The sequence below is a fragment of the Corythoichthys intestinalis genome, chromosome 2 (assembly GCF_030265065.1).
Source record: "Corythoichthys intestinalis isolate RoL2023-P3 chromosome 2, ASM3026506v1, whole genome shotgun sequence".
Lineage (NCBI taxonomy): Eukaryota > Metazoa > Chordata > Actinopteri > Syngnathiformes > Syngnathidae > Corythoichthys > Corythoichthys intestinalis.
In genome coordinates this window covers 17,413,951-17,440,130 of record NC_080396.1, presented here as the reverse complement: position 1 = coordinate 17,440,130, position 26,180 = coordinate 17,413,951, and the positions used below count along the sequence as shown (strand labels likewise).

At 38.7% G+C, this 26,180-nt stretch overlaps 1 protein-coding gene across 11 annotated transcripts in view; it reads left to right on the top strand.

Moving 5' to 3' along the window:
• Nucleotides 1–26,180, top strand: part of LOC130906897 (myelin transcription factor 1-like) — a 122,388-nt gene that overhangs the window by 79,295 nt on the left and 16,913 nt on the right. For 7 of the 11 annotated variants that reach the window (XM_057821626.1, XM_057821670.1, XM_057821608.1 and 4 more), the window contains 7 exons: nt 1,373–1,560; nt 7,881–8,135; nt 14,412–14,566; nt 14,657–14,719; nt 20,218–20,286; nt 25,471–25,533; nt 25,822–25,902. In XM_057821626.1, the coding sequence (XP_057677609.1) occupies nt 1,373–1,560; nt 7,881–8,135; nt 14,412–14,566; nt 14,657–14,719; nt 20,218–20,286; nt 25,471–25,533; nt 25,822–25,902 (874 nt within the window). The remainder of the gene's footprint in view (nt 1–1,372; nt 1,561–7,880; nt 8,136–14,411; nt 14,567–14,656; nt 14,720–20,217; nt 20,287–25,470; nt 25,534–25,821; nt 25,903–26,180) is intronic. The other 4 variants (XM_057821645.1, XM_057821637.1, XM_057821618.1 and 1 more) reach the window with 3 other exon arrangements.

The window sequence follows — 26,180 nt, the reverse complement described above, 5'->3', positions numbered from 1 at the left end:
ACTGTCTGGTTATGCATTAACTAATGTGTTAACTAATGCATTAACTCTTGTTAATTAATATATTAATAAATGTTAGATAAGCAATTATATTAATTATTGTAATATTACTTAAACATTAGTTATTGTCTCAAAATGCATTAACTAATGCATTAACTCATGTTAATTAATATATTAATAAATGTTTGATAAGGGATTAAATGAATTATTGTCATGCTACTTAAACATGAGTTATTGTCTAAAAATGCATTAGCTAATGTTAATTAAGGGACTCTTATTGTAAAGTGTTACCAAAATTAGTTTATCATGAGTAGATGTCCAATCTATTTGAACTGAGAGGATGGCAGCAAATGAACATTTGTTCACCAAGAATATTAACCCCTTCAGACCTGCATTTTTTCTGCTTGGCAAAAAAAAAAAAAAAAAAGTGCAGATTTTTACTCTACTCAAACACCAGAACAAAGTGCATTTTTTGGCCCGGGATGTTTCGTGCTTTAATTGATTATTTTTAATCTTAATGTGTTTTTCATGAGAAATGAGGACTTTACGTTATCCTTTTTGAAGTTGCGTTTGGTCAGCCATTTTCAAAGAGCCAAAAATAGCAAAGAGGGCGTGCCAAACTTCATGATTTCATTTGATGGGTAAAGTTTCATCCAATCATTCCCCAGAAGTGGCGATAGCAACTAAATTTAGTGTATTTATTGGTTTAGAGACGCAAATGCGTCATGTCCTTTAGAAGCATGCTTAGGTCTGAAGGGGTTAAAAATTATTACTTTTTTTCACTTTTTTTAAGCCCATAAATCCATACATGGTCATGTTTCTAGAGATCTCAGCAATGCATTGGTATTCACAGTGGTTACTACGGTAACCAGATGCATGCACACACACATGCAGATGCACAGTACAGGTGATTGGTTATCACAAAAATGCTCACTCTTGCTGTAAACTATGGTACTTTTGTTCATATTTTGTCGATAGATGCAACTCAAACAAATAAAGATTTTTTTTAATTTTTTTTTTTTCAATTTTCACATTACCATGCCCAATCAGGATTCAGTAAATAAAGCCCATAATTTAAAAAATACTCAGTGTAATATGCATGTTGTTTCTCATAAGTGTGCCAATTTTGAGAATAAGCATTCTCAAGTTATAGCAAAGTAAAAAAAAATAATAATAAAATAAAAAAAAAAAAAATAAAAAAAAAAGGCACATAAAAACACTGTGTGGAAATGTATTCCGTAATAGCTTAATATTGTGTCCTAGCACCCGTGTTGTATCCATCTGGCTGCATGTGATGGGACTCTCAAATTGTATAAATCTCGATGATTACATGATATACTGAATCCAACCATAATACTTATACTTTTACCTTCAGGTAAGCCCTCATTCCCAAAGTCGTCATCACCCAGCCTTAACCTCCACGGTTACGGCAAACCTTCCTCCTTGACCTATGACTACTCTCATGATGCCGAAGCCGCCCACATGGCCGCCACCGCTATCCTCAACCTGTCTACACGGTGCTGGGAGAAACCTGAGAACCTGAGCACTAAGCCACAAAACAAGGTACACCACTACGACGTATAAGTATTGTTGCATTGCCACCCTCGTGACGTACTTCCTACAAGATATGTCATCATTAGAAAGCTCGCTCCTTTCATCTCTCCTCAAATCTCAGCAATTACTCCTGCATTGGAGCATGAGACAGAGCAGGGCACAGCAATCTACTCTCTCTTCTTCATATTTCTGCCCTCCCACCAGTTGTGTATCATCAAATCGGGCACTGACTGAAAGCAACAGCCGTGGTTGAGATGCACTTGCATCACCTATCCTGTTCTCTTTCATCCTCACATCCCACACACACTTCTCATGCTGCTGTTGAATCTGGCCCACAGCCAGTTGCGCGAATTTCTCTTTCACTACCAGGTAGCCTTTTTTTGTTAAATAATCTGCAGCACAGATTCACTGTCCCCACGCTGTCCAATCTTTCTTTCATTTTCTTTGTTTCATATCATTTATCCTTTCTCACTGTTCCTTTCTTGTGCTATAGGCTGGGTTTACCTCTGTGTTTTCACATCTGATATTCTCTCTGACCACAGGAGTGGCAATTGGAGTGCCACTTTGGCCTGTATGGGGACTTAGAAAAGCAGTTTACCTTCACAGTAGGGAATTGCCGAGCAATTTTTGGAAGAAAAAAAAATGTCAGAAAAAAATATGCCATGGCTTAGTACAAGTTTAATTATTTCATGAAAAAAGTTAAGTAGTAAAATGTTATTAACTCATTCACTGCCGTTGAAAGTGAAAGACCAGTCCAATTGGGGTGGCTGGCTTTGAGTGATCATGTTTCACTGCCATAGATAGGGATGGGAATCGAAATCCGATTCCAATTCCGAACCGTTTCCTAGTGTTTCGAGACCTCGACATCACAATGAAAAAGCCTTAACGATCCCTTTAACGAGTCCTGAAGACGCATATCGCGTCGTGACTGTCTTGTTGTCCAGACACATCAAACTAGCATGGCGCCAAGAACCACAAAGTTTGGCTACACTTCACCAGGAAAGAGGGTGAAAATGAAAGGTTACGATGGTTTAGCACGAGCATTGCAGCCGTAAACATAACAATGACAGCACGTAGGTTCAAACGCTCGAAAGTGTGTCTTCACTTCACGAGGAAAAATTACAACAAAACGACTTGCAATCATTGCAAAGTGGAGATAACTGCATCGGGATGGAAGGCGGAGATAACTGCATCGGGAGGGAATAGACTGCACTGTCCTCACCGAGACAGCTATACAGCTAGCTAAACTCCGAAATGACGATACAGAAGACGTTGGTATAATTTGCTGACTTTATTCAACCATCACTTGAAGAGTGAAACTAAAAATAGAAATGAAACAAATCAATTTCGTCCCCAATAACAAACAGGTTTGCATTAACGTAAATCAGCGATGATTAGCTGCTAATTCAGTAATAACAAAACGGTTAGCATGTGTTTGCTAGCATTAGCACATCGTTCAAACCGCTACACAACTGGATTTAAGTGTCCGATCGCGAATGGAAACACACAACAAGAACACAAAAGATGATATATACAGGCGTTGCCTTTGTAGATATTTTACAAACATTAACAAAGAACGTAGGGTCGTAGCAGTGCTTCCCTCTCTCACTAACTCGCTCACTCGTTTGGATGCGGCATTTCTTCTTCTTTGCGTATAAGCGCGCTCTTCTTCACGTGAGTGCGTTCTTCTTCGCGTGAGGAAGCGCAAGGGCGCCTCCACTTGAGCGTGAAAGCACCATAAAAACTAAAAGGCATGCATTTCAATATACTGGATATCTTACCCCACGTTTGCTGGTATTGGAACATCTGGCGGCTTTCCAGTATTAATGATTTTAGAAGTATCAGCACTTTTTAGTTGAGTATTTTTATTTAATTAGAATTGACAATAGTGACTATATAAGGACTTTTAAGGGACCATATAAGGACTTTTTGACGATACATAATTTATTATGTATCATATACAGTATATTATGTAGTGTTTTGTTGTCATCATTGATGTCATCACTGTTATCATGGCTGTTGTTGCCATCGTTGTCATTATTGTTGTGGCCATAACTAATTTTCATCGTTGGTGTTGTCACTATTGCTCTAATCCAATATAGTACAGAGTTTATCGTTATGAACACTTCTTTTAAAATAGAATGCAGGTGTTGATGGTGATAGTTAAATGGTTAAACATTAGGGAGGTCAAAATTATCGCGTTAATGGGCGGTAATTAATTTTTTTAAATTAAGCACATTAAAATATTTGACGCAATTAACGCACATCCCCCGCTCAAGCAGATTAAAATGACAGTACAGTGTGATGTCCGCTTGTTACTTGGTTTTTTTGTGTTTGGCGCCTTCTGCTGGCGCTTGGGTCCAACTGATTTTATGGGTTAGTACCATGAGTGAGCATGGTGTAATTATTGACATCAACAATGGCGAGCTACTAGTTGTTTTTTTTTGTGTGTGTGTGAAAATTTTACAAATTTTAATAAAACGAAAACATTAAGAGGGGTTTTCATTTAAACTTTCTATAACTTGTACTAACATTTATCTTTTAAGAACTACAAGTCTTTCTATCCATGGATGGCTTTAAGAGAATGTTAATAATGTTAATGCCATCTTGTTGATTTATTGTTATAATAAACAAATACAGTACTTATGTACCGTATGTTGAATGTATATATCCGTCTTGTGTCTTATCTTTCCATTCCAACAATAATTTACAGAAAAATATGGCATATTTTATAGATGGTTTTAATTACGATTAATTCATTTTTAAGCTGTAATTAACTCGATTAAAAATTTTGATCGTTTGACAGCCCTATTATACATATCTATATAGATGAACTAGTAGGCAAACATGTTTATATGTCTACACATTTAATAGAACTTGGAGTATAGGGCTGGCAAGTGGGAGCTCTGACGCTTGAGGCAAGGGTTCCCAAATACTGTCTTTTAATGCACAGCTGGGAAACGTAGCAGTGAGCGGTCCTGTTGCCTAGGGGTTGTTTCCCTTACCTCCATTGCTGATTTCAATTATTATTAGTAGTAGTAGTTGTTGTTTTATTTTTATTTTTGTTTTATTTTTATTTATTTATTTTTATTCTGTGATTAAATGCGATCTTTTGTCTTGGTTTTTACGTTGTGTTGATTTAAATGTGATTTTTATGGTCTTCATGTGATGTAAAGCACTTTGAATTGCCTTGTGTTGAATTGTGCTATATAAATAAATTTGCCTTGCCTTGCCTTGCCTTGCCTTGCCTTGCCTTGCCTTGCCTTGCCTTGCCTTGCCTCTGGCAGCAGGTTCACAAATAATAATCGATAATGAATAATACACATTTCAACAATTATCACCAAGTTGTTATTACATAAATTATGACTTTTAAATGTACAATCATTATATGGGGACGGCGGTGATGACGACGATGATGGCGGTTGTAATGATGGCGGTGGTGATAGTGCGATGATTATGACGATGTTGGGAAGTGACTGTATTCACATTGAATTTTTGGGGAGTGAATTGGGGGTGGGACCCCCCAAAAAAAGCTCGGCTTCTTCCCACTCCTTTTCGAGCTATGTATGTATGTATTAGATGATTTTTGTTATGATGACGATGTTGGGAAGTGACTGTATTCACATTGAATTTTTGGGGGGTGGCACCCCCAAAAAAAGCTCGGCTTCTTCCCACTCCTTTTCGAGCTATGTATGTATGTATTTGTTCATTTTTGTTATAATCAGTGTTGGGAACAACGCCGTTACAAATAACGCCGTTACATAACGGTGTTATTTTTTCAGTAACGGGGTAATCTAATTAATTTATTTTCTCATCTTGGCAACGCCGTTACCGTTACTGAGGTGGGAAAGGCGTGCGTTACTACGCGTTGCGATGTTGGTTGACTGACGCGAGAAAAGTCTGGAAAAAGACGGACTCACGGAGACGAGAGAGCAGAGCAGGAGTGGGGAGGAGGCAAGGGAGTGTGATGCCGTTGCAAACGCAATGCTACTATGCTAGGTGGCTCCAATAATACCTGACTGTAGCCGATAGCCTACAAACTACGCCCACATGATGCTTCGGTAGATATCACATATATACAGAACTAGATGCAAATGACAGACAAGGCGGCATTAGCAACATATATAATAAAGAACTAGATGCGTTAGTAAACAGCCGCCATCTTAAAGCAGTAGACTTCTCTTGAAGGCTCTGTTGTAGAGAACCTTCCTAGCGAACATAAGTCACTTTTTATCTAAAATGCTCCTAAATCGGCAAAATCTTGACTTAAATCTATCTTTAAATGATTAAACAGTTTTAAAACTTACACATGTCGAAAATAGACGGAAGGGAACTAATGCAATATGGGAGCAATTTTAACAACTTTAACGGTTGATTCACAACATTAAATGACTTCCACACATAGCAAAGGTTATTAGCTAGTTATCGCAATATCCGCAATACCCCTGTGTCTAGTTAAGTTTAGGGTAAAGAATTGGGCTAGGGCCAATTGTCCCAAAAACCCTTTAAACTTCACATTGTGTGACCTGTTTTAATAGAAAATTATCACCAGTTACTTTGTCAAGTAATTAATTACTCTTACATTCAGGTAACTGAGTTACTAACGCAATTACTTTTTGGGAGAAGTAATTTGTAACTGTAATTAATTACTTTTTTAAAGTAAGATTCCCAACACTGGTTAACACTGGTCGATCGGGTCCGATCACGTCATTTTCAAAGTATCGGAATCGGCAAAAAAATATCGGACATGCTTTTTTAAATATATTTATTGTTTTTATTTAAATTGTTTTCTAATTGTATTTAACGTTACAGACATAATGTGTTACACTCTTCCAGAGTCTTTAGTTTAAGCTGAAGGTCGGGTTATCAAATTTATTGCGTTAACGGCGAGAATTAATATTTTTTACATTTATCACGTTACAATATTTAACGCAGTTAAGCATGCGCTGCACGACCCACTCACGCATTGTCGCGTTCAATCTATAATGGCGCCGTTTTATCCATACAGTATATAGAGCTAAAAGGCAGCGTAAAATGAATATAGTGATTTTGGCAGCCTTTGGAGCCTTTTTTTAATTGGCTAAAGCCTTACAATCCCTCTCCCAACGATTAGTGTAATCGTGGGAAGCAATGTGGGGTAGAAAAGTAGTAGTTGATCTTTTTCTTAACACCCTATGTTATTTCCCAACACAGAGAAGATATATCAAGTGGTACCACGACGCACAGTCATGGTTGCACTTCCCATCATGCATTTGGGCAGAAGTTAAATGGCTACAGTATCATTTACTGAAAGCTCAACAAATACACTAGATGGCAATATTTAGTCACAATATACAAAGTCCTATTTATCCTTTAAGAATTACAAGCGTTTCTATCCGTGGATCCCTCTCACAGAAAGAATGTTAATAATGTAAATGCCATCTTGAGGATTTATTGTCATAATAAACAAATACAGTGCTTATATACTGTATGTTGAATGTATATATTCGTCCGAGTTTTATTCATTTTTTTCTTAATGCATTGCCAAAATGTATATGATCGGGAAAAATTATCGGGAATGATTGGAATTGAATCGGGAGCAAAAAAAAAAAAAAAAGCAATCGGATCGGGAAATATCGGGATCGGCAGATACTCAAACTAAAACAATCGGGATCGGATCGGGAGCAAAAAACATGATCAGAACAACCCTACTACTGGTATTATTGTTATTTGTTTTTCCCCTACTCTTGCTGTTTTAGTTATTACTGAAATCAAATCAATCAGTTATTGTTTTGATGAAACATATTGTCTTATCGCACAGCACTACAGTGGAGAAATGTGATTACTTTATGGCTTTCGTTTTAAGAGGACGTCTTGCACATATAAATATAGGACAGTGAATATCTGATGGTACAGTAGTTATATGTGACCTAGCTGTGTATGTAGTACAATGGCTCACATCAACAAGGACTGATTCAGAATCAGACTCTGAGCCAGTTAAAAAAATCAATAATGGAACAGTGGACACATTAACATGGGACATTTCTGGGAACAGTTCCCATTTTTTTTCCCTCCATCACTTTGATACTGTATGTATTTTTGGCCCACAACCACAATACAAGCATCGCCTTATGGAAGAAATCAAAGAAAACAACACAGGGCATGTCATCTCATCACCTGCCAGAAGCCACTGTGGTTTTCCCTGACTCAGTATTTTCACCCTGGTAAAATAATGACAAAGTGGAAAGTAGCTTTATAGTTTCACATTATGAACTCTTAATTAACAATTTGAGAATTCGTAATCCTGTTGTTGTGCGAGAATGTCAACTCACTGCCGAATATTTCCCTAGGAAATGGACATTGAGGTAGATGAGAATGGCACTCTGGACCTGAGTATGAAAAAGCCCATCAAGCACGAAGGCAGCCTGTCTGGCACCAGCCCGGGGGTCCGTTCCCCAGACCCTTCTTCCTCATCTTCCTCGCTGCATCTCGGTGGAAGCAGTGGGGTGACATCACCAAATCTACAGAGCTACAAACAGGAGGACTGGGAGGGGCCTCTGGATTTTACCAAACACAACCGCCAAAGGGAGGAGGAAATGGAGGAGGTCAGTATTTTGCTACTTTGTGGTAAAAATACAAAAATCAGGCAGCATTTCCTGTGTTGCTGATCACAGAGGAGCTGTTGCAACACCAAGAAATCCCTCGAGACAAACTCACTTGTTTATTTCCTGTGGCCCTGTCCTCTTTCTATTGTTCATTTATGTCACAGAAAGAGTTACCGCTCAGTTAAAACACTGCTCTGAGTAACAGAGGTGGTGTGTCAGTTGCATTGCACCATCCTTCCAGTATGCTAATCCCTCCTGCTTTGAACTTTTTCAAAAGAAGTACATATAAAAGGCTTGATTTTTTTAAATCACAAAACTATGCATTGAGAAAAAAAAAACCTTTCACCCAAAAAGTTTTAACACAGTAATTGGAAAAGTTTTAAAATATATTTATGCAGATGATCTCTGAAAGGCAATATTTGCATGGATTGTTCCGGAATTGGATTTTAACTCATTCAATGCCACTGAAAGTGATTGGTATCAAAACCGAGTTGAATAATGACGGCTGCCATTGAATGTTCATGTTCCTGTGCCAGTGACGCCGATATACACCCAATCAATTCTGCCTGGAGAGGCTCCTGGCCAATGATTGCTGCAAGCCCTCCCAGTCAAAGTACCGTAATTTTCGGGCTACAAGCCTCTAGTTTTTTCCTTCATTTTGAATCCTGTGGTTTATAATCCAGTCATATTTCTCATTATCTTTTATTTGTTTATTTATTTGGGTTAATAGGTTACACTTGCCTCCTAGCATGCATTGCAGCGCTACAGATTTAAATTACAATCAAAATTTATGTTCTGTGCTAATTATTTATTCAGTTAATGTTCCAGTTGTATAATTACCGTATTGGCCCGAATATAAGACAGCCCTGATTATAAGACGACCCCTCTTTTTCAAGACTCAAGCTTGAAAAAAGACTTTTGAACACCAAATTTTTATACAGAAAATAATTACAGTACATCTGAAACAAATGATTATAACAATATATTTGAGAGAAAAGGCATGTTATTTTGCCTCATTCAAATTTTAATATCTGAACATTTAAATATGTAAACTAAAGTGCAATCACATTCATAAATGAATGGCTTCTGGTTTTTGAAATGTAAATAAACCAATGCATTGTGATAAAACAAAAAAAATTGCAATAACTGCATTAACCATCAAAGTGAAGTCTAACTAACTGTAGTCTTGAAACAAATCTGAATAAGGAAAAACATTGCAATAAAATAATGCAAACTGGTTAAACTTGAGAGTAGCTAAAATCTGTCATGACAGAACATCACTTCAATGATATCTGGCGCCATCTAGCGTCGTGAATGGGTATAACGTCTAGACCGACCGCGAATATAAGACGACCCCCACTTTTTCTGTCTTATTTCAATGCAAAAAACACCGTCTTATATTCAGGCCAATACGGTAATCACTGGTTATGGTGTTTGGTAACACTTTACTTGACAGCTGTGTCATAAGACTGCTGTAAGACCGTCATAATTATAACATGACAATGCAGTGCATGCTGGGAGGCATGTTGGACAACAACAGTGTTGACAGCAGGTGGCAGCATGGATTAACTGTCTCCCTCGAGGGAGCAGTGATGGCCAAATGAAGCGATTAAGCTTTGCAGCCAATTGGTTCAAAGCTTCATGGTGTTTCATTTGGTCTTAGGACAGTCGTATGATGCTGATGCCAAATAAATCGTTACCGGTTCATATCTTTGGTGCAAATATCCCATGTGAGGACAGCTGCGGCCTATAGTCCAGTTCGGCTTATCTGTGAAAAAATGCCGTTTTCGTGTCACATTTGGTGAGTGGCAGCTTACGGTCAGGTGCGCCTTATAGTGCAAAAATTAGTGTAGATTGGAAGTCTATCATCATTAGTGGGAGCCAATAAATGTATTAATTAAAGGTACTTCACGGATTTTTTTAATGTTAATTTAAAATACTTTTCGGCTTCATGCATGCTCCACCAATGCCCTGGTGAGTACACAGAGCTCCGACATTTTAGCTGAGACTGCCCCAAATAGCCCTTTTTCTTCTCCTTCAATAGGGAGTGTTTGGTTTGAACACATGTCTCCGTTTGGAAATAATACTTTTCTAACCCACTTAAAGGGAACCACGGACAGAAACACTTGTAGTTCTTAAAAGATAAATTTAGTATGAGTTATAATAATTTGATACTCAAACCCTCATAATGTTTTCGTTTTTATAAAATTTGAAGAAAAAAAAAAAAAGCTGGTACGTCGCCATTATTGTTGACAATGCAATGCAATGACGTCACTGGGCAGTGCTGCCGTACTTCCACAGTGTCACTCGTTACCTACATAACATGTCGTCGGTTCTACCTTCCAGTTTGAACCCGAGCGGAAAAGTGGTGAGCAGGACAGTGGATATTTCACAAAACGAGCAGTAAAAGCAATGAAATGAAAGTCTCCAGCCAGATTGGAACCCACACTACCCGTGCGACAGACGAGCACTTAGACCAACTATACTATACTTCCGCGTGACATTACAGTCAATGATTTTCCTTATAAAGCAATTGCAACCCACATGCTCTGTCTGCGGTAAAACCTGTAAAGGAAACACAACTGAAAATAAAGTGCGGCTGGCTACACCACAGAATTAAAAAACGCAGACAGCAAGCAGACAACAAGAACATAGGGATTGCGTAAAAGGGTTTATTGAACACACAAAAAAACACGGGATCGCAAAATGGGAGACACAAAAAGGGTCCGTGGCATTAGGTCGGGATCAATTTAAAAAATTTAAAAAAATAACCTGAGAGAACGGTACGGTGGCTGAGTGGTTAGCACGTCTGCCTCACAGTTCTGAGATCAAGGGTTCAATCCCGGGCTTTGGCCTTCCTGTGTGGAGTTTGCATGTTCTCCCCGTGCCTGCGTGGGTTTCCTCCGGGAACTCCGGTTTCCTCCCACATCCAAAAACATGCATGGTAGGCTGATTGAACACTCTAAATTGTCCGTAGGTATGAGTGTGTGCGTGAATGGTTGTATGTCTCCGTGTGCCCTGCGATTGGCTGGCAACCAGTTCAGGGTGTCCCCTGCCTACTGCCCGTAGTCAGCTGGGATAGGCTCCAGCACCTCCGCGACCCTCGTGAGGATAAAGCGGCATGGAAAATGAATGAATGAATGAACCTGAGAGAAAACCGTGTTGAGAGGTAGACAAATGAAAAAAAACAATGCAATTATGCCACTAACAGCGAAGGGATATACAAACTGTCAAATGGCAGCAAGTTAATACAAGCCTACTAGGATCGGTTTAAAGACATTGCTGATGAGCTCGAATTGGATACAGGTACGATGTTGGCAACTCATCCTACATCTCTGTAAAAAACGATCTGACCAGCAGCAGAATGTGACAAAATCATCCCAGTCGTCATATAGCATCACTTGCTAGCACAGCTTTTCTCCCAGTCCAGGACAACTGTGTCATCACCCCCAGCGTGCAATGCGTGCGTAAAACATGGCCCTTCTGTAGGTCAAAACATGTAATAAATATTTCAGATTTTTAAATGAATGGCAATAATATTTGTCTTTCTAATAACATACTGTATTTTAGTAAAGAGAACAACTGTGGCTTGTAAAGCCTACAAGTCATTAAGTCCGAGGAACCCTTTAAGACTTGCTACTAACAGTAAACAATCACCTTTGCTTTTCTTAACGTTTCTGGTGCTAATTTGATGGGCCAAACGCTTGTTGATGCTTGGGTCTAACGCAGTCTGCAGTTACGCTTTAGGCCGGGGTGGCAGTTGCGAGTAAAAAAGTGATAAACTCCTTATAGCGCCTTTGAATAATATCAAAGCAGTTACAACAGTAGAAAGCTTGTTGACATGTTTCCTTCATGAGTGGCCGAAAAGTGTCATTGCATTTAATTGACTTTCCTATACAATATATGATTTTAAAATTAAGAATTTTCCGGTGAAATATTGTCTCTAAATGTTGTAAAGCAATAAAACAAAAACAAAAAATGAATGAAATGAACAAAAAAAGATATTTTTATAATGGGTCAAAATTATTTTTCAAACAGATTATGTGACTAGCACCTTAGACGGTCATTTGTATGCTTAGCCAAAACTACCTGAGGACCGAAAAAGCAAGATGGATAGGCTATACATATATTTTTTTAAACCTAATCTTTCAAAAGCAACAACAACTTCTGAGCAAGAACTATGGAGTGAAAATGTGGACCATGAAACGCTAGAGACCACAGTCAAAATGGTGAGCGGAGTTTCAATTTGCTCCACTAAAGACGCTAATTGTACAACAGAGCCACCACCGGTGTCTTGCCAATGTAGTTACCCCCTTCAAAAATTGTTTCCCCTGGCCGCAGGAATGCGCACACACACACACATTAGGTATGAGGGTTGTCGACTTGAACAATTAATTGAAGCCAGAAAAGAAGCACAGTTATATATTATGGACATCGACGTATAAATAAACTGGAAAAACTCCATACAGGACTTGAGTTACAGTAAGAACAGTTATAGGTCATACTACGAGTAAAACAGTGAAACATTGCCTTTTTTAACATTTAGTACGTATGTTACGTTGTACAACAGAAAAAAAGGGTTTTTTTTTGGATGGATGTGCCATGTTTTAAAACCTCGTAGATAACTACATCACCAAAACACGGAAATCAAGCAAATCAGTGCAGTGCAGTGGCTCCACCCAGACTGGGGTAACTACATTGGCACGACACTGGTGGGCGTACCATATTCAATGGATGACGATCTTGGCGAAAAGCAGCCTGATTTTAGAATTCCCCTCAAGATGATGGGGAAAATGCTCATTTTCAACTTATTATAAATAATTATTGTAAGTTAATTTTATTGCCGACACTGCGTTTCGGGCTCATCAACATATTGTGCCCCCCCTGCCCCAAAAGTCAAACTCCGCCTATGGTTGTAAGTAGAGACGTCCCGATCGATCGGAATGCGATCACGTCATTGTCAAAGTATCGGAATCGGCAAAAAAATATCGGACATGCCTTTTTTTAATATATATATTTTTTTTAATTAAATCGTTTTCTAATTGTATTTAACGTTACAGACATAATATGTTATACTCATCCAGAGTCTTTAGTTAAGGCTTAAGGTAGGGTTATCAAATTTATCCCGATAACGGCGGTTATTAATTTTTTAAAAAATGTATCACGTTAAAATATTTAATGCAATTAATGCATGCGCTGCACGAACCACTCACACATTGTCGCGCTCAAACTGTAATGGCGCTGTTTTACCTATAGAGAGAGCTAAAAGGCAGCGTAAAATGAGTAGAGTGAATTTTGGCAGCCTTAGGAGCCTTTTTTTAATTGGCTAAAGCCTTACAATCCCTCTCCCTACGATTAGAAATATTGTGGGAAGCAATGTGGGGAAGCAAGGTAGCAATTGATCTGTTTCTTAACACCCTATGTTATTTACCAACGCAGAGAAGATATATGAGTTGGTAGCACTACGCACAGTCATGGTTGCTAAAGGTGTGTTACATCCACCCATCATGCATTTGGGCATGGCTACAGTATCATTTACTGAATGCTCAACAAATACACTAGATGGCAATATTTAGTCACAATATACAAAGTCACAAGTCTTTCTAGCCGTGGATCCCTCTCACAGAAAGAATGTTAATAATGTAAATGCCATCTTGAGGATTTATTGTCATAAAAACAAATACAGTACTTATGTACTGTATGTTGAATGTATATATTGGTCCGAGTTTTATTCATTTTTTTCTTAATGCATTGCCAAAATGTATATGATCGGGAAAAATTATCGGGAATGATTGGAATTGAATCGGGAGCAAAAAAAAGCAATCGGCTCTGGAAATATCGGGATCGGCAGATACTCAAACTAAAACGATCGGGATCGGATCGGGAGCAAAAAAACATGATCGGAACCACCCTAGTTGTAAGCGTGGTCATTGTTCAAATTGTTCATTTTTAGAGTTCATCTTGCTTGTCTATCATCGTCAATAGCAGTCAATGAGTCAGTCGTCCTGGCAGCGTGATTAGAATTTTTATGCGCTGATGGAGCCCTAATGGATTTGACCAAAAGCAGCATTTGTCCACTCTCCAAATGCATGTGTGCCTTTTCCCAACATTTCAATCTTCTTTTCCTGGCATTATTAATAGTTTCAGTTATGTTGATTGAAAACTGCTGAAAATTGGAATGCCTCACTAGCCGCATACATTAACCTTACTCATTAAAGTCAAAGGATGACTGAGGTCCTTTGCTGTCCCAGTAAATGTGATTTCTACATTTTCCAGATGGATCATGCTGGACAGTCATATGTGTCATCTGACCCAGAGGACAGTGACATGATGCAGGACTTAATGGAGGACAGAAAGTACCCTGGAGAAGTCACAACTCCAAATTTCAAGGTCAAGTTCCAGCCCAAGGACAGCAAGAAGGAGCTGCTCTCGTAAGTATCACAACCAAAGAGAATACCCAACAGCTTTCTGTTTTAAACACTTGTCAAAATGTAAATTCACTTTGAACTTTTTGTGTCCAGATGCCCAACACCTGGTTGTGATGGCAGTGGCCACATCACTGGGAACTATGCATCACATCGCAGGTATACATCAAAGCCGTGCGTAATTTTCTTATAGTCTTCTTTAGAAATGTAAAAGTGGAAATTAACTTTAGTCAGACCACTGATTCTTGTGTACCAGTGGAATCAATGATTAAAATACAAAAAAACATTTGAAAGGTGAAACTATCAAACATGTTAGAGTGTGGCTTGTGATTGTGCCTTTTAGTCTGTTTAAAAGTGTTATTAATCGACTACAAGACATTTTCTAATCTCCCAATTTTAAAAAAAATAATTTTGTTCACAACCATCATGTCATCAAAGTTATCGCAACAGACACAAGGAGTCCGCCAATCTATTTTACAGGTCTCCAGATATTTACACTTAGCTGATGCAACTTGCATGAGTTGTTTTATGACGTTAATTTTGGTCGCTAGCAGAGGATAATCTTTCCGGATATGGCGGCTTCATGACATCTAGGGAAATTGATGATACAATCGTTTAAGAGTTTTTAGTTCGAACACAATATTAATTGTAATACTGTCATCACTAGAGGAGGCCCATACAATATATTCAGGGGGAAAGTGTCTTTAGTACAGTTCTGTTGTATTTATCTTTTCACTACATACACATTTTTCTTTACCTCTTATTTCTTTATGTGGAAACTGTGTATAAGGGTGGCTTACACTTAAGGGTGGCTTACACTAATAGATAATTTAGGAATAAATCCTTTGCCTGTTTTTTGATAAGCACACTACAATAATTAGTGTTATAATCAGAGGTGGGTAGTAATGCGTTACATGTACTCCGTTATATTTATTTGAGTAACTTTTTGAGAAAATTGTACTTCTAAGAGTGGTTTTACTAAGCCATATACAGTGGGGCAAATAAGTATTTAGTCAACCACTAACTGTGCAAGTTCTCCCACTTGAAAATATTAGAGAGGCCTGTAATTGTCAACATGTGTAAACCTCAACCATGAGAGACAGAATGTCGGGGGGAAAAAAATCAGAAAATCACATTGTTTGATTTTTAAATAATTTATTTACAAATCATGGTGGAAAATAAGTATTTGGTCAATGCCAAAAGTTCATCTCAATACTTTGTTATGTACCCTTTGTTGGCAATAACGGAGGCCAAACGTTTTCTGTAACTCTTCACAAGCTTTTCACACACTATTGCTGGTATTTTGGCCCATTCCTCCATGCAGATCTCCTCTAGAGCAGTGATGTTTTGGGGCTGTTGTTGGGCAACACGGACTTTCAACTCCCTCCTCACCCCATGGCGTCAAAATGATAAGAACGGTGAGCAAAAATCCCAGAACCACACGGGGGGACCTAGTGAATGACCTACAGAGATCTGGGACCACAGTAACAAAGGCTACTAACAGTAACACAATGCGCCGCCAGGGACTCAAATCCTGCACTGCCAGACATGTCCCCCTGCTGAAGAAAGTACACGTCCAGGCCTGCCTGCGGTTCATTAGAGAGCATTTGGATGATCCAGAAGAGGACTGGGAGAATGTGTTATGGTCAGATGAAACCAAAATAAAACTTTTTGGTCGAAACACAGGTTCTCCTGTTTGGAGGAGAAAGAATATTGAATTGCACCATACCCACTGTGAAGCATGGGGGTGGAAACATGATGCTTTGGGGCTGTTTTTCTGCAAAGGGACCCGGACGACTTATCTGTGTAAAGGAAAGAATGAATGGGGCCATGTATCGAGAGATTTTGAGTGAAAATGTTCCATCAGCAAGGGCATTGAAGATGAGACGTGGCTGGGTCTTTCAGCATGACAATGATCCCAAACACACAGCCAGGGCAACAAAGGAGCGGCTTCGTAAGAAGCATTTCAAGGTCCTGGAGTGGCCTAGCCAGTTTCCAGATCTCAACCCCATAGAAAATCTGTGGATGGAGTTGAAAGTCCGTGTTGCCCAACGACTGCCCCAAAACATCACTGCTTTAGAGGAGATCTGCATGGAGGAATGGGCCAAAATAACAGCAACAGTGTGTGACAGTTACAGAAAACGTTTGGCATCCGTTATTGCCAACAAAGGGTACATAACAAAGTATTGAGATGAACTTTTGGTATTGACCAAATACTTACTTTCCACCATGATTTGTGAATAAATTCTTTAAAAATCAATCATTGTGATTATCTTTTTTTTTTTCCACATTCTGTCCCTAATGGTTGAGGTTTACCCATGTTGACAATTACAGGCCTCTCTAATATTTTCAAGTGGGAGAACTTGCACAATTAGTGGTTGACTAAATACTTATTTGCCCCACTGTACTTTTACTTGGACTTGAGTAACTTTTTGAGGAAAAAACGCTACTCTTACTCCGCTACTTTGGGTTACACAAGAATTGTTACATTTTTCCTCTTTATTCTACATATTAGTTTTACTATTTTTTGCTAGTGATGCTTTGTTAGCGATGCCTAAAGCGGGGTTTTAAAACTCTCTCCCAGTTTTTATTTGGCACTGATTGACCACGGAAAACCGGAGATATGATCCTTTTAATTTGATAATAGTAACTATGAAGGAATTACTCTATTCGCTATTCAAACTAGGAGCTATTTTCTCCACTAGAGGGCAGGGCACTCATGCTCATTATACGAATAATGCTTCTTTACTGTTTTTTTGCTCTCTCTTTAATTTAATTATTTTTTTTGTAATTTCTTTGGCTTAATGTGGTTATGTAATAGGTGATTGTACGGTATCATAACAGTTCATATAGATAAGTTTGTGCTGAGAGAAAAAAAACACCATTGTTTGAAGAAAAAAAAAATCAAACAAAAATAAGCAGTTACTCAAAATGTTACTCATTACTTGAGTACTGTTTTCACTGAATACTTTTTTACTTGTACTTGAGTACATTTTTTGGATGACTACTTTTACTCTTTTAAATAATATTATTTTGAAGTAACGTTACTCTTGAGTAAATTTTTTGGGCTACTCTACCCACCTCTGGTTATAATTTACTCATTAATTATTGCAAGACTATTTTCTGCTTCAAAACTGCAAACTATGTGTATTTAGCTTTTATTAACAGGAGACAAGAAGCTCCCCTAGGCCAATAAAATGCATCCTGATGATTATTTTTGGTGCGTCATCAAGCGGACCAGTGCAGTAATATCACCAGTTTAAAAGATAAAATGCTGAAAAACATCAGATGTTTAGGTTTAATTAGCATTCCATCATTCTTGTTGTGAATTAGGCGAAAAGGCATGGCATACCTTACACTGCTTCATTGCTGAATTTGAACGCTGGCCGTAATAGTGGTCATTAATTGAAGAGCAGAGTAGCGTAAAAAGTTTGAAAACCACAGAGCAAAACTACACACGATGGGAAACGACTACAACCTGTTTTTTTGCTCCTCTCTATGGAGCGAGGAAACATATTTTGGGAGCTATGTATTTAAATGGATTTCACCTGCCTTATGAGGCAGTGAAACATTTTCAATTTCGGTTTCTAATCAATGCGAAAACACCAATCAACAGATTTTCTTCTGTATTTTTTCTTTGTACAGTGGGGAGAACAAGTATTTGATACACTGCTGATTTTGCTGGTTTTCCCACTTGGAAGCCATAGAGGTCTGTCATAAGTTCTCTTCAACTGTGAGGGACGGAATCTAATACAAAAATCCAGAAAATCACATTGTATAATTTTTTTAAATAATAAATTTGTATTTAACTGCATGAAATAAGTATTTGATACATTACCAACTAGTAAATATTTTGGCTCTTAGTTCTTTTTTAAGAACCCCTCCTGTTCTCCACTCATTACCGGAAGTAACTGCACCTGTTTGAACTTGTTACCTGTATAAAAGACACCTGTTCACATGCTCAAACAAACAAACTCCAACCTCTCCAAAATGGCTAAGACCAAAGAGCTGTGTAAGGACATTAGGGATAAAATAATAGACCCGCACAAGGCCGGGATGGGCTACAGGAAAATAAGCAAGCAGCTTGGTGAGAAGGTAACAACTGTTGGAGCGATTATTAGAAAATGGAAGAAGTTCAAGTTGACGGTCAATCTGCCTCGTTCTGGGGCTCCATGCAAGATCTCACCTCGTGGGGCATCACTGATCTTTAGGAAGGTGAGGGATCAGCCCAGAACTACACGGCAGGACCTGGTCAATGACCTGAAGAGAGCTGGAAACACAGTCTCGAAGAAAACCATCGTAAACACATTACGCCGTCATGGATTAAAATCCTACAGCGCACGCGAGGTCCCGCTGCTGACGCCAGTGCATGTCCAGACACGTCTGAAGTTTGCCACTGACCATCTGGATGATCCAGAGGAGCAATGGGAGAAGGTCATGTGGTTGGATGAGACCAAAATTGAACTTTTTGGTCTAAACTCGGCTCGTCGTGTTTGGAGGAAAAAGAAGGATGAGTACAACCCCAAGAACACCATCTCAACTGTGAAACATGGAGGAGGAAACATCATTTTTTGGGGCTGCTTCTCTCCCAAGCGTACAGGACGACTGCACCCTATTGAGGGGAGGATGGATAGGGCTATGTATCACCAGATCTTGGCTGACAACCTCCTTCCTTCAGTGAGAGCCCTGAAGATGGGTCGTGGCTGGGTCTTCCAGCATGACAACGACCCAAAGCACACAGCCAAGGCAACTAAAGAGTGGCTCCGTAAGAAGCATCTTAAGGTCCTGGAGTGGCCTAGCCAGTCACCAGATCTGAACCTGATAGAAAATCTATGGAGGGAGCTGAAAGTCCGTGTTGCCAGGCAGCAGCCCCGAAACCTGAAGGATCTGGAGAAGATCTGCATGGAGGAGTGGGCCAAAATCCCTGCTGCAGTGTGTGCAAGCAAACCTTGTCAAGGACTACAGGAAACGTTTGGTATCTGTAATAGCAAACAAAGGTTTCTGTACCAAATATTAAGTTCGATTTTTGTGATGTATCAAATACTTATTTCATACAATTAAATGCAAATTTATCATTTAAAAATCATTCAACGTGATTTTCTGTTTTTTTGTATTAGATTCCGTCCCTCACAGTTGAAGAGAACTTATGATACAAATTACAGACCTCTACATGCTTTGCAAGTGGGAAAACCAGAAAACTCGTCAGTGTATCAAATACTTGTTCTCCCTACTGCATGCAAACCTAAAGTCTAGCTAAAAATCACAGAACACATACATTTGCCAGCCTGAGACCTTGATAAACAATTAGCTGTCACTGACTCACTATAGAAGATAAAGATAAAAATAAATGAGATGTATTAGCATTGTCCACGTTGCTTCGGCATTCAAAGCACTAATTCAAATGTTATTTGATCCTGTCACTCCTGAGGTAACAATCGAGTGTCCGCCAAGATTCAAAGACGGCCACTGACACTTAGATATGCATCAAGGATTTACTTCTTGCAGTCTGTCCTCTTTTTCCGAAATGACCTTGGTATGCCTCGCAATCTTGATTCCCCTTCACTCACGTCTTTTTCCCCTTGCTACCTTCTCCTCTGTCTTCATCCTCTTCTTCTGCCTGTCCTTCACTTGCTCTTCTCCCCCAACCCTCCCTTCAGTCTATCTGGGTGTCCTCTCGCTGATAAGAGCCTCCGGTCCCTCATGGCGGCACACACCCCTGAACTCAAGTATGTCTGCGCTACACCTTCACTGTCTTCTCACAGCACCGCTACTGACAGCAATGCCACACAGCTTTGACTCTGCTTTTGTTTGCTGCTGCCTCTGCTCAATCTAGTCTTGGACTTTTCTTGCTTTGATTTCAATTGGTGGCACTATAAAATGTACAAAAGTAATGCAATCAGCCCTGAAAAGTGTGTGTTTAGAAGATACACAGTATATTCAGTCCACACGGATTCCGTGGAAACTATTTGCCTCATTCCAGAACTGGAGAACATTTCAGGTGCCAACTTTCAGATTTTAAACAAAAACAAAATAAGAGAAGAATGATTGCCGATGATACAGAATAAGTCTAGAGCAGTGGTTCTTAACCTTGCTAAAAGTATTGAACCCCATAAGTACCGTATTGGCCCTAATATATGAGGGTGTTTTTTGCATTGAAATAAGACTGAAAAAGAGGGGGTCGTCTTATATTCGCGGTCTAGACATTATACCCATTCACGACGCTAGATGGCGCCAGATATCATTGAAGCGATGTTCTGTCATGACAGATCTCTGCTACTCTCCCCATTCACGACGCTAGATGGCGCCAGATATCATTGAAGCGATGTTCTGTCATGACAGATCTCCGCTACTCTCAGGTTTAACCAGTTTGCATTATTTTATTGCAATGTTTTTCCTTATTCAGACATGTTTCAAGACTACAGTTTCAGTCAGACTTCACTTTGATGGTTCATGCAGTTATTGCAATTTTGTTGTTTTATCGCAATAGATTGGTTTCAAAAACCAGAAGCCATTCATTTACGAATGTTGATTGCACTTTAGTTTACATTAGGGCTGTCAAACGATTAAAAATTTTAATCGAGTTAATTACAGCTTAAAAATTAATTAATCGTAATTAATCGCAATTCAAACCACTTCTAAAATATGCCATACTTTTCTGTAAATTATTGTTGGAATGGAAAGATAAGACACAAGACGGTTATATACATTCAACATACGGTACATAAGTACTGTATTTGTTTATTGTAACAATAAATCAACAAGATGGCATTAACATTATTAACATTCTCCTAAAGTGATCCATGAATAGAAAAACTTGTAGTTCTTAAAAGATAAATGTTAGTACAAGTTATAGAAATTTTATATTAAAACTCCTCTTAATGTTTTCGTTTTATTAAAATTTGTAATATTTTCAATCAAAAAATAAACTAGTAGCTCGCCATTGTTGATGTCAATAATTACACCATACTCACTCCCCAAACCCATAAAATCATTTGGACCCAAGCGCCAGCAGAGGGCGCCAAACAACAAAAAACAAGTAACAAGCGGACATCACACTGCTGTCATTTTAATCTGTTTGAGCGGGGCGTGTGCGTTAATTGCGTCAAATATTTTAATGTGATTAATTTTAAAAATTATTTACCGCCCGTTAATGCGATAATTTTGACAGCCCTAGTTTACATATTTAAAAGTTCAGATATTAAGATTTAAATGAGGCAAAATAACATGCTTTTTCTCTCAAATATATTGTTCTAATCATTTGTTTCAGATGTACTGTAATTATTTTCTGTATAAAAATCAATTTGGTGTGCAAAAAGTCTTTTTTCAGACTAGAGTCTTGAAAAAGAGGGGGTTGTCTTATAATCAGGGCCGTCTTATATTCGGGCCAATACGGTATTACATGTGGATTCACCGAACCCTTTGGAATTAGATAATAAAGAAATGTTTTTCAAATTCAAAACCGATATATCTAAGCTAGCAAGCTAATAATTTAGCAAATTCCCGTTCAAAATTCTTCTCATTTTGACAGCATGTTTTAAAAACGGGTAAAAATTTGAGACCACGCTGCCCATTGGTCCATTGTATTCCCTCATACCAAGTGCAAGTCAACCTTCCACTGAGCAAACCAGTTCCTTCTCCCATCAGAATGAGGACTAGCAGTTAAAAGAAATGGGATAAGCGTGTAAATTTGGAGCAAACCAGTCCAAAACCACTTTGCCTGGTTTTAGTCAGCATACGAAAATAGAGCGTTGCGTTTCTTTGCCTTTGCCGAACCTCTTAGACTTACTCACCGAACCCCTGGGTTTCGATTGAACCCAGGTTAAGAACTACTGGTCTAGAGTAACCCTCAAAATGAAATTTTTCCTCTTTTCCCACCCCTTATAATTACCAAACTAAATCTCAATAAAAAGTGAAATGGATGGAGTTCTAGTTTCTTTTTTGATGGAGGGGAGTTGTCTCGTAACTTTGTGAACATTTTCTGTAACAAACATAATATTTTAACCCCCTCAGGCCTGCATTTTTCTGCTGGGCAAAAAAAAAGCTGATTTCTACTCTACTCAGGGGATATTTCATGGTTTTACTGTTTATTTTTAATGTTAATGTGTTTTTAATGAGAAATCAGCACATTACGTTATCCTTTCTGAAGTTGCGTTTGGTCAGCCATTTTCAAAGAGCCAAAAATAGCAAAGAGGGCGTGCCAAACTTTGATTTCGATGGGTAAAGTTTTATCCAATCATATCCCAGAAGTGGCAGTAGCAACTAAACTCAGTATATTTATTGGTTTACAGATGCAAACGCGTCATGTTCTTCAGCAGCATGCTTATGTCTGAAGGGGTTAAATATGAATTTTTATTCACGTCTCACGACATGCATGCAACCCTGTTACCATAACCTTTTTTTTTAAACATGGTAAACGAAGAAAGTAGTGAATAACAGGATACACTAGATTTGACAACAGACAGCTTTTCAAAAGAATGGCTAAAATCAAATTTATGTCTTAACTTTTAAAAAATTGTTAGCCTTGATTGAATGTGTCAGTCAACTTTATGCAACTGTGAAATGTGTAGAATCAGAATAAAACAATCGTTATTGTTTTTTTTTTTTTCTTACTTATTTACAGTGGAGAAAATAAGTATTTAGTTAACCATGAATTATGCAAGTTCTCCCACTTGAAAATATTAGAGTGGCCTGTAATCGTCAACATGGGTAAACCTCAACCATGAGAGACAGAATGTGGAAAAAAAAAACAGAAAATCACATTGTTTGATTATTAAGGAATTTATTTGCAAATCATGGTGGAAAATAAGTATTTGGTCAATACCAAAAGTTCATTTCAATACTTTTTTTTGTACCTTTTGTTGGCAATAACGGAGGCCAAATGTTTTCTGTAACTTTTCACAAGCTTTTCACACAGTGTTGCTGGTATTTTGGCCAAATCTCATGTAGAGCAATGATGTTTTGGAGCTGTCTTTGGGCAACACGGACTTTCAACTCCCTCCACAGATTTTCTATGGGGTTGAGATCTGGAGACTGGCTAGGCCACGCCAGGACCTTGAAATGCTTCTTACGAAGCCACTCCTTTGTTGCCCTGGCTGTGTGTTAGGGATCATTGTCATGCTGAAAGACCCAGCCACGTCTCATCTTCAATGCCCTTGCTGATGGAAGGAGATTTTCACTCAAAATCTCTCGATACATGGCCCCATTCATTTTTTCCTTTAGACAGATCAGTCGTCCTGGTCCCTTTGCAGAAAAACAGCCCCAAAGCATGTTGTTTCCACCCCCATGCTTCACAGTGGCTATGGTGTTCTTCGGATGCAATTCAGTATTCTTTCTCCTCCAAACACCAGAACCTGTGTTTCTACCAAAAAGTTCTATTTTGGTTTCATCTGACCATAACACATTCTCCCAGTCCTCTTCTGGATGATCCAAATGCTCTTTAGTGAACCGCAGACGGGCCTGGACGTGTACTGGCTTCAGCAGGGGGACATGTCTGGCAGTGCAGGATTTGAGTCCCTGGCGGCGCATTGTGTTACTGTTAGTAGCCCTTGTTACTGTGGTCCCAGCTCTCTGTAGGTCATTCACTATGTCCCCCCGTGTGGTTCTGGGATTTTTGCTCACCGTTCTAATCATTTTGACGCCACGATCGAGAGAGATTATCAGTGGTCTTGTATGTCTTCCATTTTCTAATAATTGCTCCCACAGTTGATTTCTTTACACCAAGCGTTTTACCTATTGCAGATTCAGTCTTCCCAGCCTGGTGCAGGTCTACAATTTTGTCTCTGGTGTCCTTCGACAGCTCTTTGGTCTTGGCCATAGTGGAGTTTGGAGTGTGACTGAATGAGGTTGTGGAAAGGTGTCTTTTATACCGATAATGAGTTAAAACAAGTGCCATTAATACAAGTAACGAGTGGAGCCTCGTTGGAATAAGTTAGACCTCTTTGACAGCCAAAAATATTGCTTGTTTGTAGGTGACCGAATACTTATTTTCCACTCTAATTTGGAAATAAATTCTTTAAAAATCAAACAATGTGATTCTTTTTTTTTTTTTCCACATTCTGTCTTTCATAGTTGAGGTTTACCCATGTTGACAATTGCAGGCCTCTCTAATCTTTTCAAGTAGGAGAACTTGCACAACTGGTGGTTGACTAAATACTTATTTGCCCACTGTACATCAGATTTATGGCAGGGGTCCCTGTGAGGGCCACATAACTTTTCCCTTCTCTGATGAGGGGCCGGGGTCAGTTTGTAACAGAAAAAAAATGTAGAAATGTATTGTTTTTCAGAAAGCCACAATCAAATAACCCTTTCTGGATTCTTCACAGAACAAAAGTAAATAAAATAAAAAATTATAATATAATATAATATAATATAATATAATATAATATAATATAATATAACACTGTTATTGAAATAGAAAATAACCAAATAAAATAACAACACTATTGAGGAAAAAAAAAAAAAAAAATTCAAAATGCTCTCTGGTATTGTTCAGGGAGCCGGACCAAATGTGGAGGCGGGCCGTAGTTTGGGGACCCCTGGTTTATGGTTTAAGTTTGTCCTAAGCAGTAACAAATAGCTAAGGAGCTAGCTAACGTCTACTCCCGAGAAAAAAGCTAACATTAGTAGATAGTCCTATGTGCAACCCTGTAACTGTGAATATTCCACCTTTGTGATATTTACAATACAAAGTGTTATCATTGATCTGTAAAATGAGTTTCATTAATCCTTTGATATTTCTTGACTTATTATCCTTGAATACATAGCAGAAAATCAGAAAAGTGAAGGCTTATTTTTCAAGAATTTTGAAGCCAAATGCCCTCCAATTCTGGAATGACTCACAATAAGCAGCCTTTGTCTCTTCATTGCCTTTTTCAACCAATGTCAAATGTTGTCGTATCCCCCTCCCCCAGATGTCCCACACCAGGATGTGACGGCTCAGGTCATATCACAGGAAACTACGCCTCCCATAGAAGGTAACACACAAACAAAAAAAGGCTCATGCAAACACGCACAAACACGCAGTCAGTCAGAGAGGCTCAGTGACAGTTCATGGTAGAATTAGACAGGGACTACATACACACACGTATTACTCTTAATTCTATGATTTGGTCTATATTTGGCACTTGAATTGGTTTGTGATTTGGTTGAAGCACCTCTGTGAAATATTCTTCCTTGCATTTGTTCTTTCTCTTTATCACGAAATCACTTAACCAAGCCCTTTTTCAACCTTATGTTATCAACTCCATACTTTCTGTTTTCAGTCTCTCTGGGTGCCCGCGTGCCAAGAAAAGTGGAATTAAAACTCCTACCAAGGACAACCAGGAGGACTCGGAGCTTTTAAAGTTCGTAAAGAAAGCCTTAATGTCTGCTTTTAGCAAGACTTACGTAAAATGCAATGAAGGGAGAGCCAGGAAAGTCACTGTGAATCATATGCAGAGATAGCGACCTGTCCACGTGACTGCGTCTGTCAGGCCCTGACTCATGGGGAAAGACATTGAGCTGGACATAGTGACTGTCAAAGTCAAGTAACCTAGAGCAGATTGTCAATACAGATGAAATACATGAGCTTCACAAAACAATAGCAGTAGCTCATCTCTTCAGTAGTCTTATTGTTTGCATG